The following is a 17,013-nucleotide window of genomic DNA, read 5'->3' as shown; positions in this document are numbered from 1 at the left end:
TTTTTGTTTAATGAAAAAATAAATCAAATTTTTTCAAAATAAATGGCGAATATTAAATACAACTTTATTTGCCTGTGAAAAAAAATCTACATATATAGTTTGCTTCTGACCGCAATTCGTTTTATTCAAGAGCTCGTTCACATGAAACGAATTTATAAATTAAATTTGAATAATCTAACCCTAAGAATAAAAAATATCCAAAGTCCAAAAAAAAAAAATTCAATAATATCAAAAACTTAAAAATTTGTCAAGATTTTCTATACCAAATGTACTATATGTAATATATTGTATAATAAATCCAATAGATACGATATAATGAATATCAACACGAGCAAAATTGCAGAAAATCTGCCATTCGTTAATTTAATTTTATTAACAAGCAGCGCTAACAGATTATACAAACATATGAAGGAGTGTTTTTCGTTATTTTTCGATTTTCCACACGTAGTCGTAAACAAACCTGCCACGATCGATGACATAAAAAATAAGTTCGAAATGTCAACAATATTACAACATTTCACTCGGCAATGTGAACAGCATTAAGTGATTTTGTAATCAAAAGCAAAWATATATATATATATATAAATATATGCAATATTAATAGCAAACATGCGTTGAAAATGACGATAAACGCATAATAAATAAATAGAGTTGCATGTGCAACTGAAGTGCCAAAGAGCAATAGCCTGAATCAAGGCGAATTGCATTGGGCAATGCAAGCAACAAAAGCACTTAACGCACACAAAACTACACATAAAATGATATTTGTAAATATGTACATATAAAATATTAAGTATATAGCAAAAGTAACATTAAAGCAACGGCAACTGCACTCTCTATAGCTGTAAGCAGCAGTGGAGAGCTTTCAGCTGCACTTTGCATGTGTTGGCGAGTGGAGGCATTAAATAAACGCGACTGTGTCGGCGACAACTGTGCAACTGTAAAAAAGTAGGAGTGGCACAACAACAACCACAACGTTTATTTCAGCTAGCAGCTGCACCACCTCTGCCCACCCAACAACTATCAACTGCCAACTGCAGTCGGATTAAAAGCTTTGCTGCGCGCTCTCTCTCCAGCAACTTGCACGCTCACACACTTGCACTTTTCTCAAGTCGAACCGAAAAATACCGCAATTCGTGCATGTGTGCATTGTGCGCGGTGCTGGGCAGTGCAGTGGAGGTTTTTGTTTAAAGTGCGCTGGGCTGTATGCCGGCGGTCTGTTGTTTGCCGCCAAGCGTTCGTCGCTGCTGGAGGGTGTTGCATTCGTACAAATCATACGAAAAGCTTGTGGAGCGATCTTGAACCACATGCAGGTTGTTGCACCTCATAAAAAGCTTCTTCGCACACACGAAATAAAATAACATTACACCAGTTGAAAGGTATGTGTGTGTTTATTGCTTGTCACATGGGCAGCGACGTGGCAACGTTTGCAAGTTAGTGCTTTGACATTTTGAATTAGAAATTTGAATTTGAAAAATTTTTCTTGGATAAAAATAATGAAAATAATTTAAAAATAGATATTTTTATAWGTATATTATTTTTTTAGGGTTTCAAAAAATATCTGACAAGCCTAACTTAAATTTTTTTTCTGACTTTCAATTTTTCTGCTTATTTTTGGTTTTTAATATTAAAATTGAAATAAGAAATGGAATATTAAAATTAAAAAATAAAAACAACAAAATACACAAAAGCACACACATTTCATCAGCACTGGTTTTAATAAATACAGCAAAGCCTGTGTGAGGTCAATGGAGGCATACATACACGAGCGTATAAAATGTGATAAATCAGACAACGATAAAACTGCTACAATTAAAAATTATGATTTAATCAAAATTAATGGCAGATAGATTAAAGACAGAGGTTAATAACTCACTGTCATAGGAAAAAAACAAAAAAGTGTTCGATTACTAAAATACAAAGAATAAGTAGGAAGAAGATAGCAAAACTAGTATCAGAGAATGATTTTGGATTTTTAAGTTGATTTCAAAGAAACATAACCTCACCATGAGTATTGAAAGGTTCCAAGCTTCCAATCAGTCGGTTCTTCAGAACCAGAACGTACCCGGATTTTCAACCTACCCACTGACAGTCAACTAGGCAGCATTATTAAATAATATCGCTACAAGTTTTCTGATTTATTTGATTTTTTTGATGAGCCATGTATAGAAGTTCACGCAAGGAAGGAAAGTTCTCTCAGCGCCATTCGGTTGGGAGTGGCCAGAAACAATTCTTTGGCATATGGCTCAAGCAGCTCACGACTTCCGGTCTTAGAACAAGTATCCTCTGGGGAGCCAAGAAATATAAATATGTTTGAAGGCGAAACATTCCTTCTCAGGATTGTGCGCAAGGATTGGGATCCACCGCGTAAAAATCACATCACCTATGAAAAAAACAAAACAGTCTCGTAGAAGCGACACCCCTTTTGATGACGATCACTGCAAACGTATTAAAGATTACGATTTAAGGGCATGCACCTGAGAGAAGAAGGTCTAACAATAAGTTGCTTCTAATAACGGTGATGTCTTCATTTTCATTGAAAACTTTCTTCTTATAAAGTCCAGCATCCAATGGCAATCGAGTTAAACTTGCAGGAAAGACTTTATGGAATAACACCAAAGCGCAGACCAAAATATATAGAAATTCAATGTCAGACGAGTAAGTTCTAGTCAAGAAGTCTCTTCAGGTTTTGGCGAAACAAAAGTGAAAAAAAAAACATATTTACCAATAGTTTAATAAATAAATAGACTTTAATTACACTTATTTCGTATAGTTTTAAGCTAATAATAAACAAATTTTAAGCCAAGTGGCGACGGGCGACTGATTTAAAACCGGTTATAAAAAAGGGATTAAATTAGCTGTGAATGATTGATTATTGCCAACATAGCAATCTATATACAATTTTATACAATCTAGGTATTTAACTTTTATATGGGTATACATAACATACATATATGAGATAGAACATACACTATACATATGTATATCAGTGCCACACCAGGCAGCTTTGACAATTGAGTGATAAACCGGCAAAACTGCGGGTAAACACAAGCCATAAACAAGAATAATGCAGACACCAATACATACATATAGGCGCGTATGCTTGTTTGTTTTTAAAATAAGCACGCACACTTTACTTATATACATTATGAGGATGTACATAGTATATAAAATAGGTATTTGTTGGAACAACTTGTATGCTTGTACTCGTATGTATGTATGCATATCTAGAATTGCGCTGGCTTTCTGCACCGTGCCGGCTAAAGCGAAGCCAGCAGAGTCAGATAGCAAATGAAAGTCATAACAAAAATTGCGCAGCAGAAAATTCAATATATAAACGTGCTCGAGGCAGTATAATGCAAATAAACAAAAGCTATAGCTAGTTGGCGAACAAAATGAAAAATAAAGTATAAATGAAAATAAAAATGTATACAAATTAAAATAAAAAGTTAGCGCAAAAGAAAATAAATATATTTCAAAAAAAGAAAGATATTTTTTTTTGTATAAGCTGAAAAAGTAACCAAAAAAGAGTAAAAGCTATAAATGTTCAAACAAGACGAACCAGTTGCGTCGTAACGAGTTGGAACAAATGGAGGCCAAACGAATGAACGAACGACAAGAACGAGTCGACAATGATGGCAACAAATAGCCGGCGAAATATATGTATGAAAGTGTGCAGAAAAAGTACACAATGATTACGCAATCGCTGCGATAATAATAACGACAAGAAACAATATGTGTAATTTTGTACATACACACAAGTACATATATATTTATATAAACATATAAGCTACATATGTAGCTCTTTTGCTATTTAGCTGCGAAAATTACGGAGAAAACTTAAACCCGGCGAAAAGCAACAATGACTTCGCTAGTGTAAATTTTTAAATAGCAAAAATATTTTCAACTACTAAATAAGTAGTTCTATTTATGCATGTGTGCTAGACCACAACAAATTATGCCTTGGGGTCTCTTATGTAAGCTAGCTATAATTGCTTGAAAACACTATTAAAATAATATTTGTATGTATGTTCGCACAGAATTCAGTTTGCGGTACTCAGAATGAGCAAAATGATCGAAAGCAAAAAGCCGGCCGGCCGGCGAATGCAAGCGTATAATGTTCATCCATGTAAACACGTATTTATTTACTTTCATTGCGCTAGTATTTCTATTATCTTTTTCATACATATAAATAGGTGCATGATGTTTGTGAACTAAAACGGCACGGCGGTGTCTATAAACAAAGTGCTAATTTACATTTGCTCACTATATGACAAAAGAATAATAAAGTCTAAATTAGAAAATAGCCATTTCTTCAGTAGGTGTATTAGAACGGAATATGAAAATGTGGGCACAATTTTTTTTACAGAGGGATTTGAATTTGTTTAACTAAAACAAATAATAATAAATAAATTACGAGTTTTAGTAGCAATTTTTAAACGAATTTAAATTAAATATATCGCCGAACAAGATGGAATTAATAGGAACCATATAGGGTTATTCCGAATATGTTTTAAACTTTCAAAAGATATCTAGGGACATCAAAAAAAAAGAATCAAAATTTGGTGAGAAACTTCTAAAAGTGTCTGTATTGTAAATCCTGCCGCTTTGCAGATCATTGGATCAAATTGGATCCGGACTGGCCCATTTCAAAATTTTCTTTGTCACATTTGAACTTTGGTCTCCATATGCTAATTAGTGTAATTTTACGACGCGAAAATTTGACAATTTTTACATGGAAAAGGTCACAAAAGAGACGATTAGCAACTTAGCATATGACCCTACATACATCAGAGGCACACTTACTGATGATAAGAGGTAGATTTATGAATATAACGTCGAAACCGGCCTACAACCTAGCTGTCGCTTCGAAAATGAACCGAAACCAAAATTCGCTAAAGGGACTGAAGACCAAAAAAATTAATTTTGGAAATGAAATAAAAATCGCTACATATTTTTTTGACTTTTTGTACACAAAGTTTAACTAATTTCATTATTTTGTTTCAGAAAGAAAATTAGAGAAAAAACAATGTAATTTTCGGCATTTTTGCTTTAATGCTAAATAAATTATCAAACCGCGATACAAGATTCTGAATTGAGAGCCTTACATTGACAACTTTATATAATTAAATAGAGTGAAAATAATATATTTTTATTTTTGATCGAGATATTTTACTCTTGCATTTGATAAGCCTCTGATAAAAATTGTAATAGTTTATAAAATAAATTTATTCTGCCAATAATTAAGAAGCTTAATTGAGAAAAAATATTTATTATATACAAAACCTTTGATTGATTTGATAATTAACTACCAAAACTTGTTTGCTTTTATGAGATTTTTATATCATAATATAAAAAACGGTATTTATAGACATGTTATATAACAGAAATAACTGTCAAATCACTAAATCAAAAACAAAGCCATAAAGAACTGGCTTAATATATCTGTCAATTGAGCTAAAAAAAAAAATTCCAACACCCTCATTTTCGCTATTACAATCATTTGAAGCAAAAAAAAAAATAGCTATTGCAATGTTCAAAAAATTCCACTTTTTCCAAAACTACCTCAATAACCGCTTATATTTTTTATTACTACAATGAGCAGCGAGTTGGAAAAAATCAAAATATAAACCAAATATATTGCATAATACCGCTAGATTATAAATGTGTACAAAAATAGCAGCTGTATTTGTCAGTTTGCTCATTTCAAGTATGTAGATCAACAAATTGGTGGCTAAACACTTTTGTACACTTATGTATACTCTGCAGATAAAATATGAAAAAAACGCCTACTAGAAACACATTATATAAAATAATACTGCTTGAAAATATCAGTAAGCATAAATTTTGCTGTTTTTGTAAATAAAAAGCTTTTTGAGGTTAGGTTTCAAATTGGAGACTTCGAATTTTGATTCTTCCAAACAATTTGCTGATATTTCCTACCGGGTATAAGTATATAAAAATGTATACATGTGTATGCAAGCATTGATAACGAATGATATAGAAAATAGTAGCGCGGCCTATATTGTTATCACCTCTATATAACAGATGTGAAAATACCCACTTTATAACTTTGTGTACATACACTTTACGAGAGCCAGTAAGTCTAAATATAAACTGAAATTAGCAGCTATGACATAGTTGGCAATTTTTTATAAGTTCAATAAAGCCTGAGCTGAAACCCCAAGACCCTACACTAATTTATATTTAAATAGTAATTTACAACTAAATATGTAAATACTTAAAACCGGTAGATTTGGAGACTTACCTAGAGGGCATATTACTTAAAATCTTATCGGTTATAAAACCAGCACGATTGCAACGCTCTACGAAGCGATCCAATATTATATATGCAAGTGGCACATCCAAAACAATGTCAGCCATGTCGTCAAAAACGCGCAGGAACCCCTGTGTCAAAGAAAGAAAAATACAAATAGAAAAAATAAATAATTTCAAAAAATTTATTATCTTAATACATAACCTTTTTTTTTTAATATTTTGATTATAAAAAATGACTACCACTATTTAAAAAGATAGTTTGCACTCTTCAATTTTACGTACCTGCTCCATACCGGCTGGCAATACCAAGCATGCCTCATCCAACGACTTGAGTAGCTCACACATGGCCTCCTCGGTAGTCTGGCTAAGGGATTCGAGTGTCATGACAATGACTTCATACACCAATTCATGATGGAAATGTGGTACTTCGAGTGCGCGTAGACAACGATGTGCCTCTTGTATGTCGCGTGACGACAAATACTCCTTTAGCAGCAAGGTCATCTCCTTGGTGATGGTCTTGACTGGTCGCAGTGGCCCACCCATGCCCCAGACATTGTCCAAGTGTGCCCAACCCTGTTTCATGTGTAGTAGGGTGTCAGCACGGCGTATAGCAGCGGCAGCATGTTGACTTTGTGCATCGAGATCAGTCGGCTTTGTAACGAATTTAGGTGGGAGGCAGTCATCAGCGACGGCACGTGCAAGGAAATTGCCTACAAGTGCGAAACAATAATGTAAATGCAAGCAATTGCAACATAATTGCAACACTGTGTAGACAAAAGCCAACATGACGCTAGTCGCAATTGGTGTGACCACCTCTTTTACTTACCTAGTATGGTAGGCGCGTCCGGTGTGTCCAACGTCAAGTCTGGTAAATTTTCGAGCAAAATTTCAAAACCTCTCTCGATATCCTTGCCGGTTATGACACGTCCATACAAATCGGATATCAATACCGATGTCATTTCACGCTGCGAATCCTTATGATCCATTGAGATCTCAACCACAACGCTTGTCACATATGGTCGCAGCGGACCGGTAAGTATCTCGTCAAAGCTCACAGCCACCTCATGGGTATCGCCGTGTTCATAATACTCCAATACAATTGGTTCAGCCAATTTGAAGAATTCTACCGGTGTCACCTCCGGAATAACTTCACGCAATTCGATGTTCTTATCATTACACTCACTATCGTAGTTGGGATCATTCTCATCTTCGTACACTTCCTCGAGCGCTTCCGAACCCGGCAAACCCCAAACACCTTTACCGCCGGCACCACCTTTCTTTGGCAAACCGCGTCCGTGGCCGTTACGTGAACGACGACTATTCTTCCAGCGACGATGTGGCACAACATAACTGCCGGTGGTGCTATTGAGTGCAGCGGCAATCGCTGCACTGGCAGCACCATTCGTCTCGCCACGACTATTTTGTCTCTGTATAAGACGTTTGGCTTTGCGTTTGATGCGATCATATCCATCGCCGACAGGTAACGGCTTCTTCATGAGCCCATTCAAGCTTTTCGCCGAATCAGATGAGCCATTTAGCTCCACAGCCTGCACTTCCTCGTTGAGCTCGCGTTCCACGGAACTCTCACGTGAGTCCGCATTGCCGTTTTGTTGGGCGGTTTCGATATCCATCTCGTTTAATATTAGTTCTCTTAGAATCGCCTGAGTTCAGTACGTTAATTTTTAGTTTTATGGTATTTATTTATGTATTTTGCGTTAGATGAATATATGCAGTTATGCTCCGATGTCACACAATTTCTTTACGACAAACAATGTTCACTCATTCACTCAAATATACAACACGCTTATGGATGGACTTGTACTTTTCAAGCAGGTGCTTAGAAAACAGTTAATTTATAATAATAGTATGCGCTTAAAGGTGGAGTTTGCAAAAGCTGCAATGGTATTAGTAACCTCACAACCTCCAAAACCTTTAGGGCTTCACAACGGGCGTATTAGGAATCCAGCGCTGTAAAGTTAAGAAGATTAAACAAAAATTAGTTCGATGAAAATTAAAAAAAGGGATTTTTAAGTTCTAATTAATTTGAGATACTAAAAAGAATCTGATCAAATTGGACCCGTACTCAGCTAGTTTTCTAGCATCTTCTAATTTCCTAGTCTGTTCAATTGGAAGATCTGAACATATTTTCTATGGAAACCAAAATAAACACATACAAAATTCAATTTTTGGGAACCCGAACTGACATTTTCTCGCATCTTCTGAATTTATTCAATTGAAAGACATCAACATATTTTCTATAGATATCAAAAAAAGACACTTCTAAAATCTCATTTTGCGAACTCTAACCTAAAACTTGAAAAAATCACTCAATAAAATATAACTAAAATTAACTGCTTTATGACCTTAAAATGCAACAGTTGTTTCACATTACGACCTTAACTTGCTACAAACCAGTCTATAATTGCATAGCGTAAATACTTAATACGCTGATAAAGGCCAAACTCTAAATGCAAATACATATGTTTGCAAGTGCACTAGAAAGACGCGTTCAATGCACCGAAAACAAATCGTGAAACCAGCCAACCAATCCGGACTATCAAATGATTTCCACCGTCATTTGATACGCCGAACACGTCAAGCGAAGGCAATCTCGACTCACTAGATCTTCAGCCTAGCCTTATGCACACACATATGCTTAACTAAATATCACAACTGGGCGATAGTTGACGCAAATACAACCATCCATACTTATAACGGCATGGCTTGGCTTTTGAGTGCACCGACTTACTGGCTGCCAATTGCGAAAATATTTTATGCACCGCCATGCACTTAAAGCCAAAGTACTAGTTGAAGGTTTGTTTTTATCTACATTCTATTAACACACGTATCCATTGTAGTTATTTATGTATGCTTTTATTCACTTTTCGAGTTTAAGGCCTTAGAAGTGCGTCGCAGTTGGCTCGCTTTAATCGTACTTATGTATGTATGTAGTATTTATGTACGCCGGTTCTGTCTGACAAATCAAAGTATGTGTCAGCTTTGTCGCTTCATAAACAAAATTATTCTATTTGTTTTGTCTGCCAAGTTTAGCATTATTTGTATAATAAGGCGAATGCTTATGTAGTTGAAACCGATACATATAAACAAGCAGTCATTATTTAATAATTATAAAAAAAATATTTAAAAAAATAAATTTAAAAAAATTAAAATTAAATAAAAAAGATAAAAACGTAAATTATTATCAAAAGACAAAGAAAAACAATAAATTTAAATAGAATTAAAAAAATAAATAATTAATGAATTAAAAGTAGTAGTAGTAAAACAAAGTTTATACAATTTTTGTTTGTTGAATAGTTTGAATAGTTTTTTTGACCATCTAACCGTTATATGTATCATATAAAACTAAGCCTAAACCTAAGCGCGGTAATTTAGGTGAAATCACATATCTTGGGACCTGCTCGACAAATTTCAACCAATTTCGGTACATTACATTAATTTAACATGCCTATGGCAGTGTGAAAATGGCTAAAACCACGCCTACTTCCCATATAACACAATTTTAAATTCTTATTGATTCTTTAACTGTACGATACACAAATCAAGAAGCTATTAAGGGGTAGTCAGAGGCACGAAAAAATTACAATTTTCAGTATTTTTTTGCTATTAAATCGTATTATTTTACAAAAGTAGTAATATGGCATTATTATAGAATGTGTTGACTTGAAGTCACGAAAATTTCAAAAAAAAAAAGAATTTATTTCCAAAGTTAAGGTTGTTTGTGTTCAAAAAAAAAAAGGTACTTGCGGTGACAACCATACGTCCTTGGAGATTCATCTAAAATCAATCGGACAAAAAAATTAGTTCTATAAATAGATAGTCCTGGGCCTGATCGAAGGATTTTTTCTTCAAAATTTACAAAATGGCGGCCTCAGGACATTTTTTCGAAAAAATCAACATTAAAAAATCGAAATTAAAAAAAAAAAATTATTCGATCAGGAACGAGTTTATTATGTATTCTAAAAGCTGTATAAATTTCATTAAAATCAACTGAGCGGTTTTCGAGTTACAATTGTCACCACTTCAAAAAACATAGCTTTCAGAAAAACGCATTTAAAGTTTCACACTAGCGCTTTGAAGGGCCCGAGCTCTCTTTGTTATTTGTGGAATAACTCAAAAACTAATTATCAGATCAACGTGAAATTTTCAGAGAATATTTTTAAAAAATAAAAAATAAATTTTTTGAAAATTCTAACTACCCCTAACCACTTAAGGGGTTACATGGGTCTACGGGTTTCAAAAAATCAATCTTTTTTTTATTTTATTAAATTCTACAAAACCTCTGGAATATTGTTCTAAAGTTATAAGTTGATCCGAGTAATAGTTTCGGAGATACAGCCTTAAGAACTTGTGCGCTAGATGTTAGCTATGCTAATTGCACAGTCTTTAAACGCGTTTTTGTCAACTGACCGTTGAAGTTCAGATACAATTCTCTGGTCGAAGGATTTTTTTACGATTACAACTTTTCGAAACAAAATGGCGAAAAATTTTCACTGAAATTTTATTTTTTTCCTTGTTTCCTTCGTCCAAGTTCTAAATTATGGTTTTATCCTGTAAAACGTTAACATGCCAACGCGGACGAATCTTTTTTCCAAGGCCGAGTTCAAAATATCTTTTTCCAATAATGTCAGAATTTCTTTGTTAATAGTGTATGTTTGTAACAATAAAATATTGTAATATATTTAAATTTTTATATACGAAAAAAATTGCTGACAGAATGCTGTTTTTTACCCGAGGAAACCCTTGTAACCTCTTAATATAACGGCATTTCCACGAATAGTGCCTTATATATATGCCAGCTTGTGTCTTAATCGAAGCAAAGCCAAGCTCCTAAGGGCCAAATATGTTGACCACAGTAATTATAGCTGAATTTTGACCGAAAATATTAGTCGATGTATGAAATACATATATAATTGAAATGCAGAGAATCCTTTCCGATAATAGCAAGTCTGTGTGTTAAAAGTAGGTTGAATCGGGTTTCGAACTTCCACAAAAAAAATAATAGAGCGTGTTTTGCTAACAGCGTATCTTTGTGCCACAAATGTATAAAATAGGGCAAATCTTAACCTAACCCCCATATATGTATGTATGTATATAACTAATATCAGTGTTTGAGTTGTACATACATATGTATATAAAATTGCTCGTATTCCGATCATTTGGTTGACGTTTTGCACCTCAAGGTATTTCCCGGGCTTTGATTCTGCCAAATTGCAAGAGTATGAGATGCGAACTTAGCCCTTCTTTACTTGTTATTATTATAAATATTTATTATTTTTATGTAATATGTATCAATAATATCAAAGCACTGTATTATCAAAACTATACAACTCTTTTAAAGATAAATGTGAAATGGCTAAAAATAAATTTAAAAAATACTGTAAATACTTATCAGCAATTTATTTACAGCACCAAAACAAATATATAATATAACGAGTATGTATGCACATTCTTGGAGTACCCCTTAACAATAATGGCGTTTACTTACGATTGCATTGTTGTGGTTTGAATTGCGGCGCAATTAATTTAATCAAAACGAAACTGTTCGATAATGAACCGAACCGAACCGAAAATTTACAAGCTCTGGAATTCCTTATATAAAATAAGATAATGTTGTTGTATTTTATTTCGGTTATAGTATAAATTGATTAATAGCCATTAAACCATTAAATTTCATAAAGAATGTAATAAGAGAATGGCAATTATAAAGAAATAAAATTGAATAAGGGCAAAGGGTACCACTTCAGTGTGTTCTTATTCGGGATGAACTCGCTGTAACGATGTGGAACAAAACAGGTACAATAGTAGTGGGGCCAAACCTTCAAGGAGTCCTGCTCACCACATATGTACAAAGACATCATACGACTTGAACTGTAGACCGCCTAACTCATCCAAGAGTAAGTTACGGAAAAAATAGAATAAAGTTAATACGAAGTACCTCCTAAAAATCACAAGAACGAAATATTAACTTTTTTAAAAACAATGGATGAAAAACAACTTTAAAAATATAAATATTAAACTAGTGAGTATATTATATAAGTTACTTAAATAAAATTGTCTAGTTATCGCACTGACCTACCACAAAATCCGCAACTGCATTTAAATTAGTTTTACGTATTCACACGCCATCCACCACTTGTAACTTTTACAAACGCTCTGTCATGGCAATCAAAACACTTACAAGTGGAAATTTCTGCTCGAGCAGATGACAAGTGGAACTAGCGAATTCGGATAATTTTAAAAATATTGTGCAGTTTTCCGTAAATATCATGGAAATAAAAGGGAATGGTAAGAGGGAGAAGAAAAGTTTCAGCTATAAATGTCAAGAAAGCTTTTAACTATATTTAGACAAATATGCACATGTATGTATGTACATATAAATATATGCACATATTCAAACTTACGATTACAGCTTCTAACATAAATAATAAGAGAAAGAAACGAGAGGCTTGTGAGTAGCAGCCTAGGCACACCCAATCTAATCTAACAAAGTCTTTTGAAAACGAAAGTGAAGCTTTGTTGTAAAAATACATACAAATATACATACATACATATATACATATATTGGTGCATATATAGGTGAGTACGACAGGGCAGGTGCAGGAAGAAACGTTGTAGTGGTCGTGAAATTTATGAACAGCGTCTGCCGGCTAACTGATAGAGACCAGCGAGAACGACAAATTAAGACGCAAAATATTTTTCGAAACGAACGCACCACCAAAAGGCAATAAAAGTAAAATACAAAAATTAAATAACATTGTAATGAAAGCAAAACATATCAGCAACGAAATTTTCAAGGTTAAACCGGGCGAAACAAACATAAAACCAGACAAGAGAGAAGGCACAAACGAAAAGGCACATAGCAATCAAAGTATATACAAACATACTATTACTTATACATATGTCTGTATGTATATATTTACATATGTATGCATATCAAGCAGATTGGACTGGAAGATTGAGTGCGACAGAATGCTTGGGGCGCGACTAAGGGTGAAAAGTGGAAGGTAGTCGGGAACACGTGGAGCGGGGAAAGGTGGGAACGAACGGATGTGTGCTTGAGTAAAACATGGTAATGGTAAACAGAAACCGGTTACAACAAAAAAAACAATTGTTTTTGATCGCACGTCAACAACAAAGCACTCTGGAACAACTACCCTGTAGGAAAGGAAAAAATTAGTAGGTATGCCCAGCGTGTGCCGTTTCGAAAAACGCACAACGAATTTTGGCTTGAACTGTATTGAAACCGATTTCAAGATTTGATCAATAAGCTTTTTTGTTACAAGGCGACTATTGTGGCCCTGCAAGTAGATTCATTATCAGTAAGAAAGTAAAGGAGAAAAGTTCTACGACAGAGCAATATGATGCCATAGAATCAACCAGTGCGTCACGGAATAAGTCTTCTTCAGGGTATGAATTATTTATTAATATTATCAAATTGTTTTCATATTCATAAACGTTTCATATATCAAATTTGATACATACTTAAATAAATACAAAACAAGAAAAAAACGTTAACTTCGATTGCACCGAATCTAAATACCGTTTACTGTTGCATTTCCGTTAGTAACTATGTGTTCAGTTTGTGTGGAAGCTATATTAATCCGTTCTGAACAATTTTTTTGAAGATTACATTGTTGCCTTAGAAAATAACCTATGCCAACTTTTGTGAAAGTATATTGTCATATGTGAAAGTTTTCCATAGAAGAACTTGATTCCGGTCGTTCAGTTTGTATGGCAGCCAGCTTTATGTTATAGTGGTGGTTACAAACTTTGTGACAAACCGAATATACCCTATTCAGGGTATAAAAATACATACATACTATATACATACATATGTATTGAAAATTCAAATACGCGGCACGAATATACATATGCATGTATGCTCGCTMTATACTCCATAGGCAATTCAGAACATTTGCAGACACCGAATTAGCTTTTTACCTGCACAAAAAAAACCACGGAAGAAAATGCAAAAAGAGTAAAATGTAAATAATATACAAAGGTAGGCTGAAAATATATTAAATTAAAGTCATAATTATAGCATTCCATATATTTGAAACAATATTTCCCACAATAGTCGGTTTTACGAACAAATTCCGATTTATATTCGTCAAAAAGTTAAATGCTGTTATTTTGAAGCCATTTACAAAATTTTTAGACTAAGAATTTCCAGTACTTAAGTAAAGATCAGAGATATAGAGGTCGCCGCAAGACGTTCTTTTTGAGAAGAACTCAAGAAGATCAGCTCTAGTAAATATTTTTACTAATACTGAGTCTTTTCGGCCCTCTTATTGTATATAACCTTTTAATCATGGGTTTTATAAGCCCTTTTGCAAGTCTCAATACTGTTCAATATGGGCCTGATCTCTTGCGCACACTGCCAGTTTTCCGACATAGAACAGGAAACTTCGGAACACACAATAGACCAGAATTCTACCGTTACAACAACAACAACAACAACCATAGGTCGCAGTGCAAAACCCTCAATTATTTTCTATCTATCTATACGACCCCTGATTTGACTAAATATATCTAAATAGCCTTAATTAATTTGTAAAATGTGAAATAATTATTTTCTGGAAATCATAATCGTTTAGACTATATGTATTTAATTGTAGAAATAAGTATGATTTAAAATAATATTAATACTTCTACATATTTTGAGGTGGGGTTACAAACTGTGAGCTATTCCTATATCATGATATGACTTTGGTTAAATTTTGGTTATCAAAGTTTGAGGTTAGTTTTGTATGATTATGGGGTACTGAACAATTTTCGTGGCTATTCTGGCCTATTTTATGTTGATTTCAATGTGAGTATTAAGATAAATGTTTCTTTTTTTCAAGTACATATAGCTTACTCTACTAATTAAACATTCTTTTGGTGTCACTGTATATACTAAAGCTTTCAAAGTAACATTATGTATGAATGTGCATTTCAAGAATTACTTAGGGGAGTATTATATATAAAAAAAGGAATTTGAAGTATGTGCATACAAGGATATGGGGAACGCACAGCGCATGACCTTGAAAATTTGTATGCAACAACGCACTATGTAGTATATAATGGATATGGGCGTGTTGGTAATATATGTATGTATGTATGTATACCAATATATTCCAGCAACTTAAACATCACATACCTAAATACAACAGGATATTAGACGGCAAACGAGATTTCGTTGGAACATGAAACTGCGTCGCAAATKTAAACGCCAGGCATTCTGAACAGATGTAATAATATCAAATAGCCGGCTGTGAGTGGAAAATCACAAAATGTTGGCGGCAAAAGCAATTACTTGCATACAGCACGAAMYTTYSRMSGKTTTKRRSMAGSCATGATATTTTAGACTGAATTTTCTCGMTTTTAAACATTTTATTTAGCATTCAGTGAGATATTTTCTTATATTTCCTTAGTTAAAACATAGAAAAGTGCGTCGCAAATGAAACAATTTCGGCACTATATTTATGTACGTTCATACTTATGTATRCATGTGGTTAATTACGTATGTATGTTTCCAACGATCAAAAGTTTAAATGAAAATAAACACGAATTGTGCGCCAAATGGATCGCTGCCAACAAGAGCGCACGCATATTTTCTACCCAAACAGCCGCCAGGGGCTGTATGTGCGGGACTGGGTAGCAGGCGGAGACTAGACGCCTCAAACTTATTTTTTGTTGGTGTGAATACTAGACAGCTAGCCAATGATGTTTTGCTGCTGCTATTACATATTCAGATATTACTTCACACTTACACAGACACATATGTATGTACGTACAAATCTACTTAAATATGTATAAATTTTTATTGCAGTGACTTTTCGGCCATCACAGCTACCTTTTAATATTATGCAGTGTTTGTTATGCTGTTTGTGACAACATGTGATTTTCATTATTTTTTTTCGTTTTCCGTTTCTACAACTTGTCTTCATATTCTAAGATAAAGTAGTCAAAAGCAAAATACACTTAAAAACAATTTATTACAAATTATATGCAAACAAATAAACATTCATATCACAATTGATTTTGTTGGTGGATGTGTGCATGGTTCGGCGGTGTGCCGCCGTCAATTTTATCACGTAGGCCACCATAAAGGAGAAACAAAAACAAGTAACAAGTGTAGACGCACAAAAAACCTAAATAAAAAAATAGGTGTCAGAATAAAAAACTAAAGGTAAACAACAACAATAGCGATAACATGACATATTTATGTACATTGATGAAACCACATTATTTAATTTTAAAAATGTTTGTTGTTAAAAATTGTTTTTGCAGGCCTTAAATGTTGTTGCAATTGTGACCTAATTTCGTAAATTGGCAGATAACACATTCCTTAATCTCGACTCAATAAAAGAATAGAATAGAAGCTTTCTTTGCTTGTTCTATTAGTGGTTAAGTGGCATTTCGGCACTACTTTCCAGAATTATTATATATAAATAAAAATCGATTTTTTCTTAAGCATTTATTAAGAAAATAAATCATTTTTAGTATAAATACAGTGTTGTTTATTTGTATGCTTATTATAATAAACCAACCAAAGAACAAATTATTTAAGCGCCATAAAGCAAACATTTTATGAACCCTGCCAAAGTATTTTGCTTGATTGTCTACAATTAAACTAGTTATGTATGCATAATTGCTAGAGGTTTCGATAAACAACTTCAAGTATATGGTTTTCATTTGAATAATTATGCATCTCATTAGTAACTGTTC

The 17,013-nt window shown here is 33.7% G+C and overlaps 1 protein-coding gene across 1 annotated transcript in view; it reads right to left on the bottom strand.

Moving 5' to 3' along the window:
• The window catches only part of LOC108971057 (programmed cell death protein 4), a 14,804-nt gene extending 6,557 nt beyond the window's left edge, over nucleotides 1-8,247 (bottom strand). The window contains exons 1-3 of the mRNA XM_018936862.1: nucleotides 7,106-8,247; nucleotides 6,562-6,989; nucleotides 6,269-6,408 (exon numbers count right to left, since the gene is read on the bottom strand). Coding sequence (XP_018792407.1) covers nucleotides 6,269-6,408; nucleotides 6,562-6,989; nucleotides 7,106-7,910 — 1,373 coding nt within the window. The 5' untranslated portion in view covers nucleotides 7,911-8,247. The remainder of the gene's footprint in view (nucleotides 1-6,268; nucleotides 6,409-6,561; nucleotides 6,990-7,105) is intronic.
• Nucleotides 8,248-17,013: the final 8,766 nt, after the last annotated feature.

Source organism: Bactrocera latifrons, unplaced genomic scaffold (assembly GCF_001853355.1).
Source record: "Bactrocera latifrons isolate USDA-ARS-PBARC rearing strain unplaced genomic scaffold, ASM185335v1 scaffold_32, whole genome shotgun sequence".
Classification (NCBI taxonomy): domain Eukaryota; kingdom Metazoa; phylum Arthropoda; class Insecta; order Diptera; family Tephritidae; genus Bactrocera; species Bactrocera latifrons.
The sequence above is the reverse complement of the archived record's forward strand: the minus strand, read 5'-3'. Positions and strand labels throughout refer to the sequence as shown.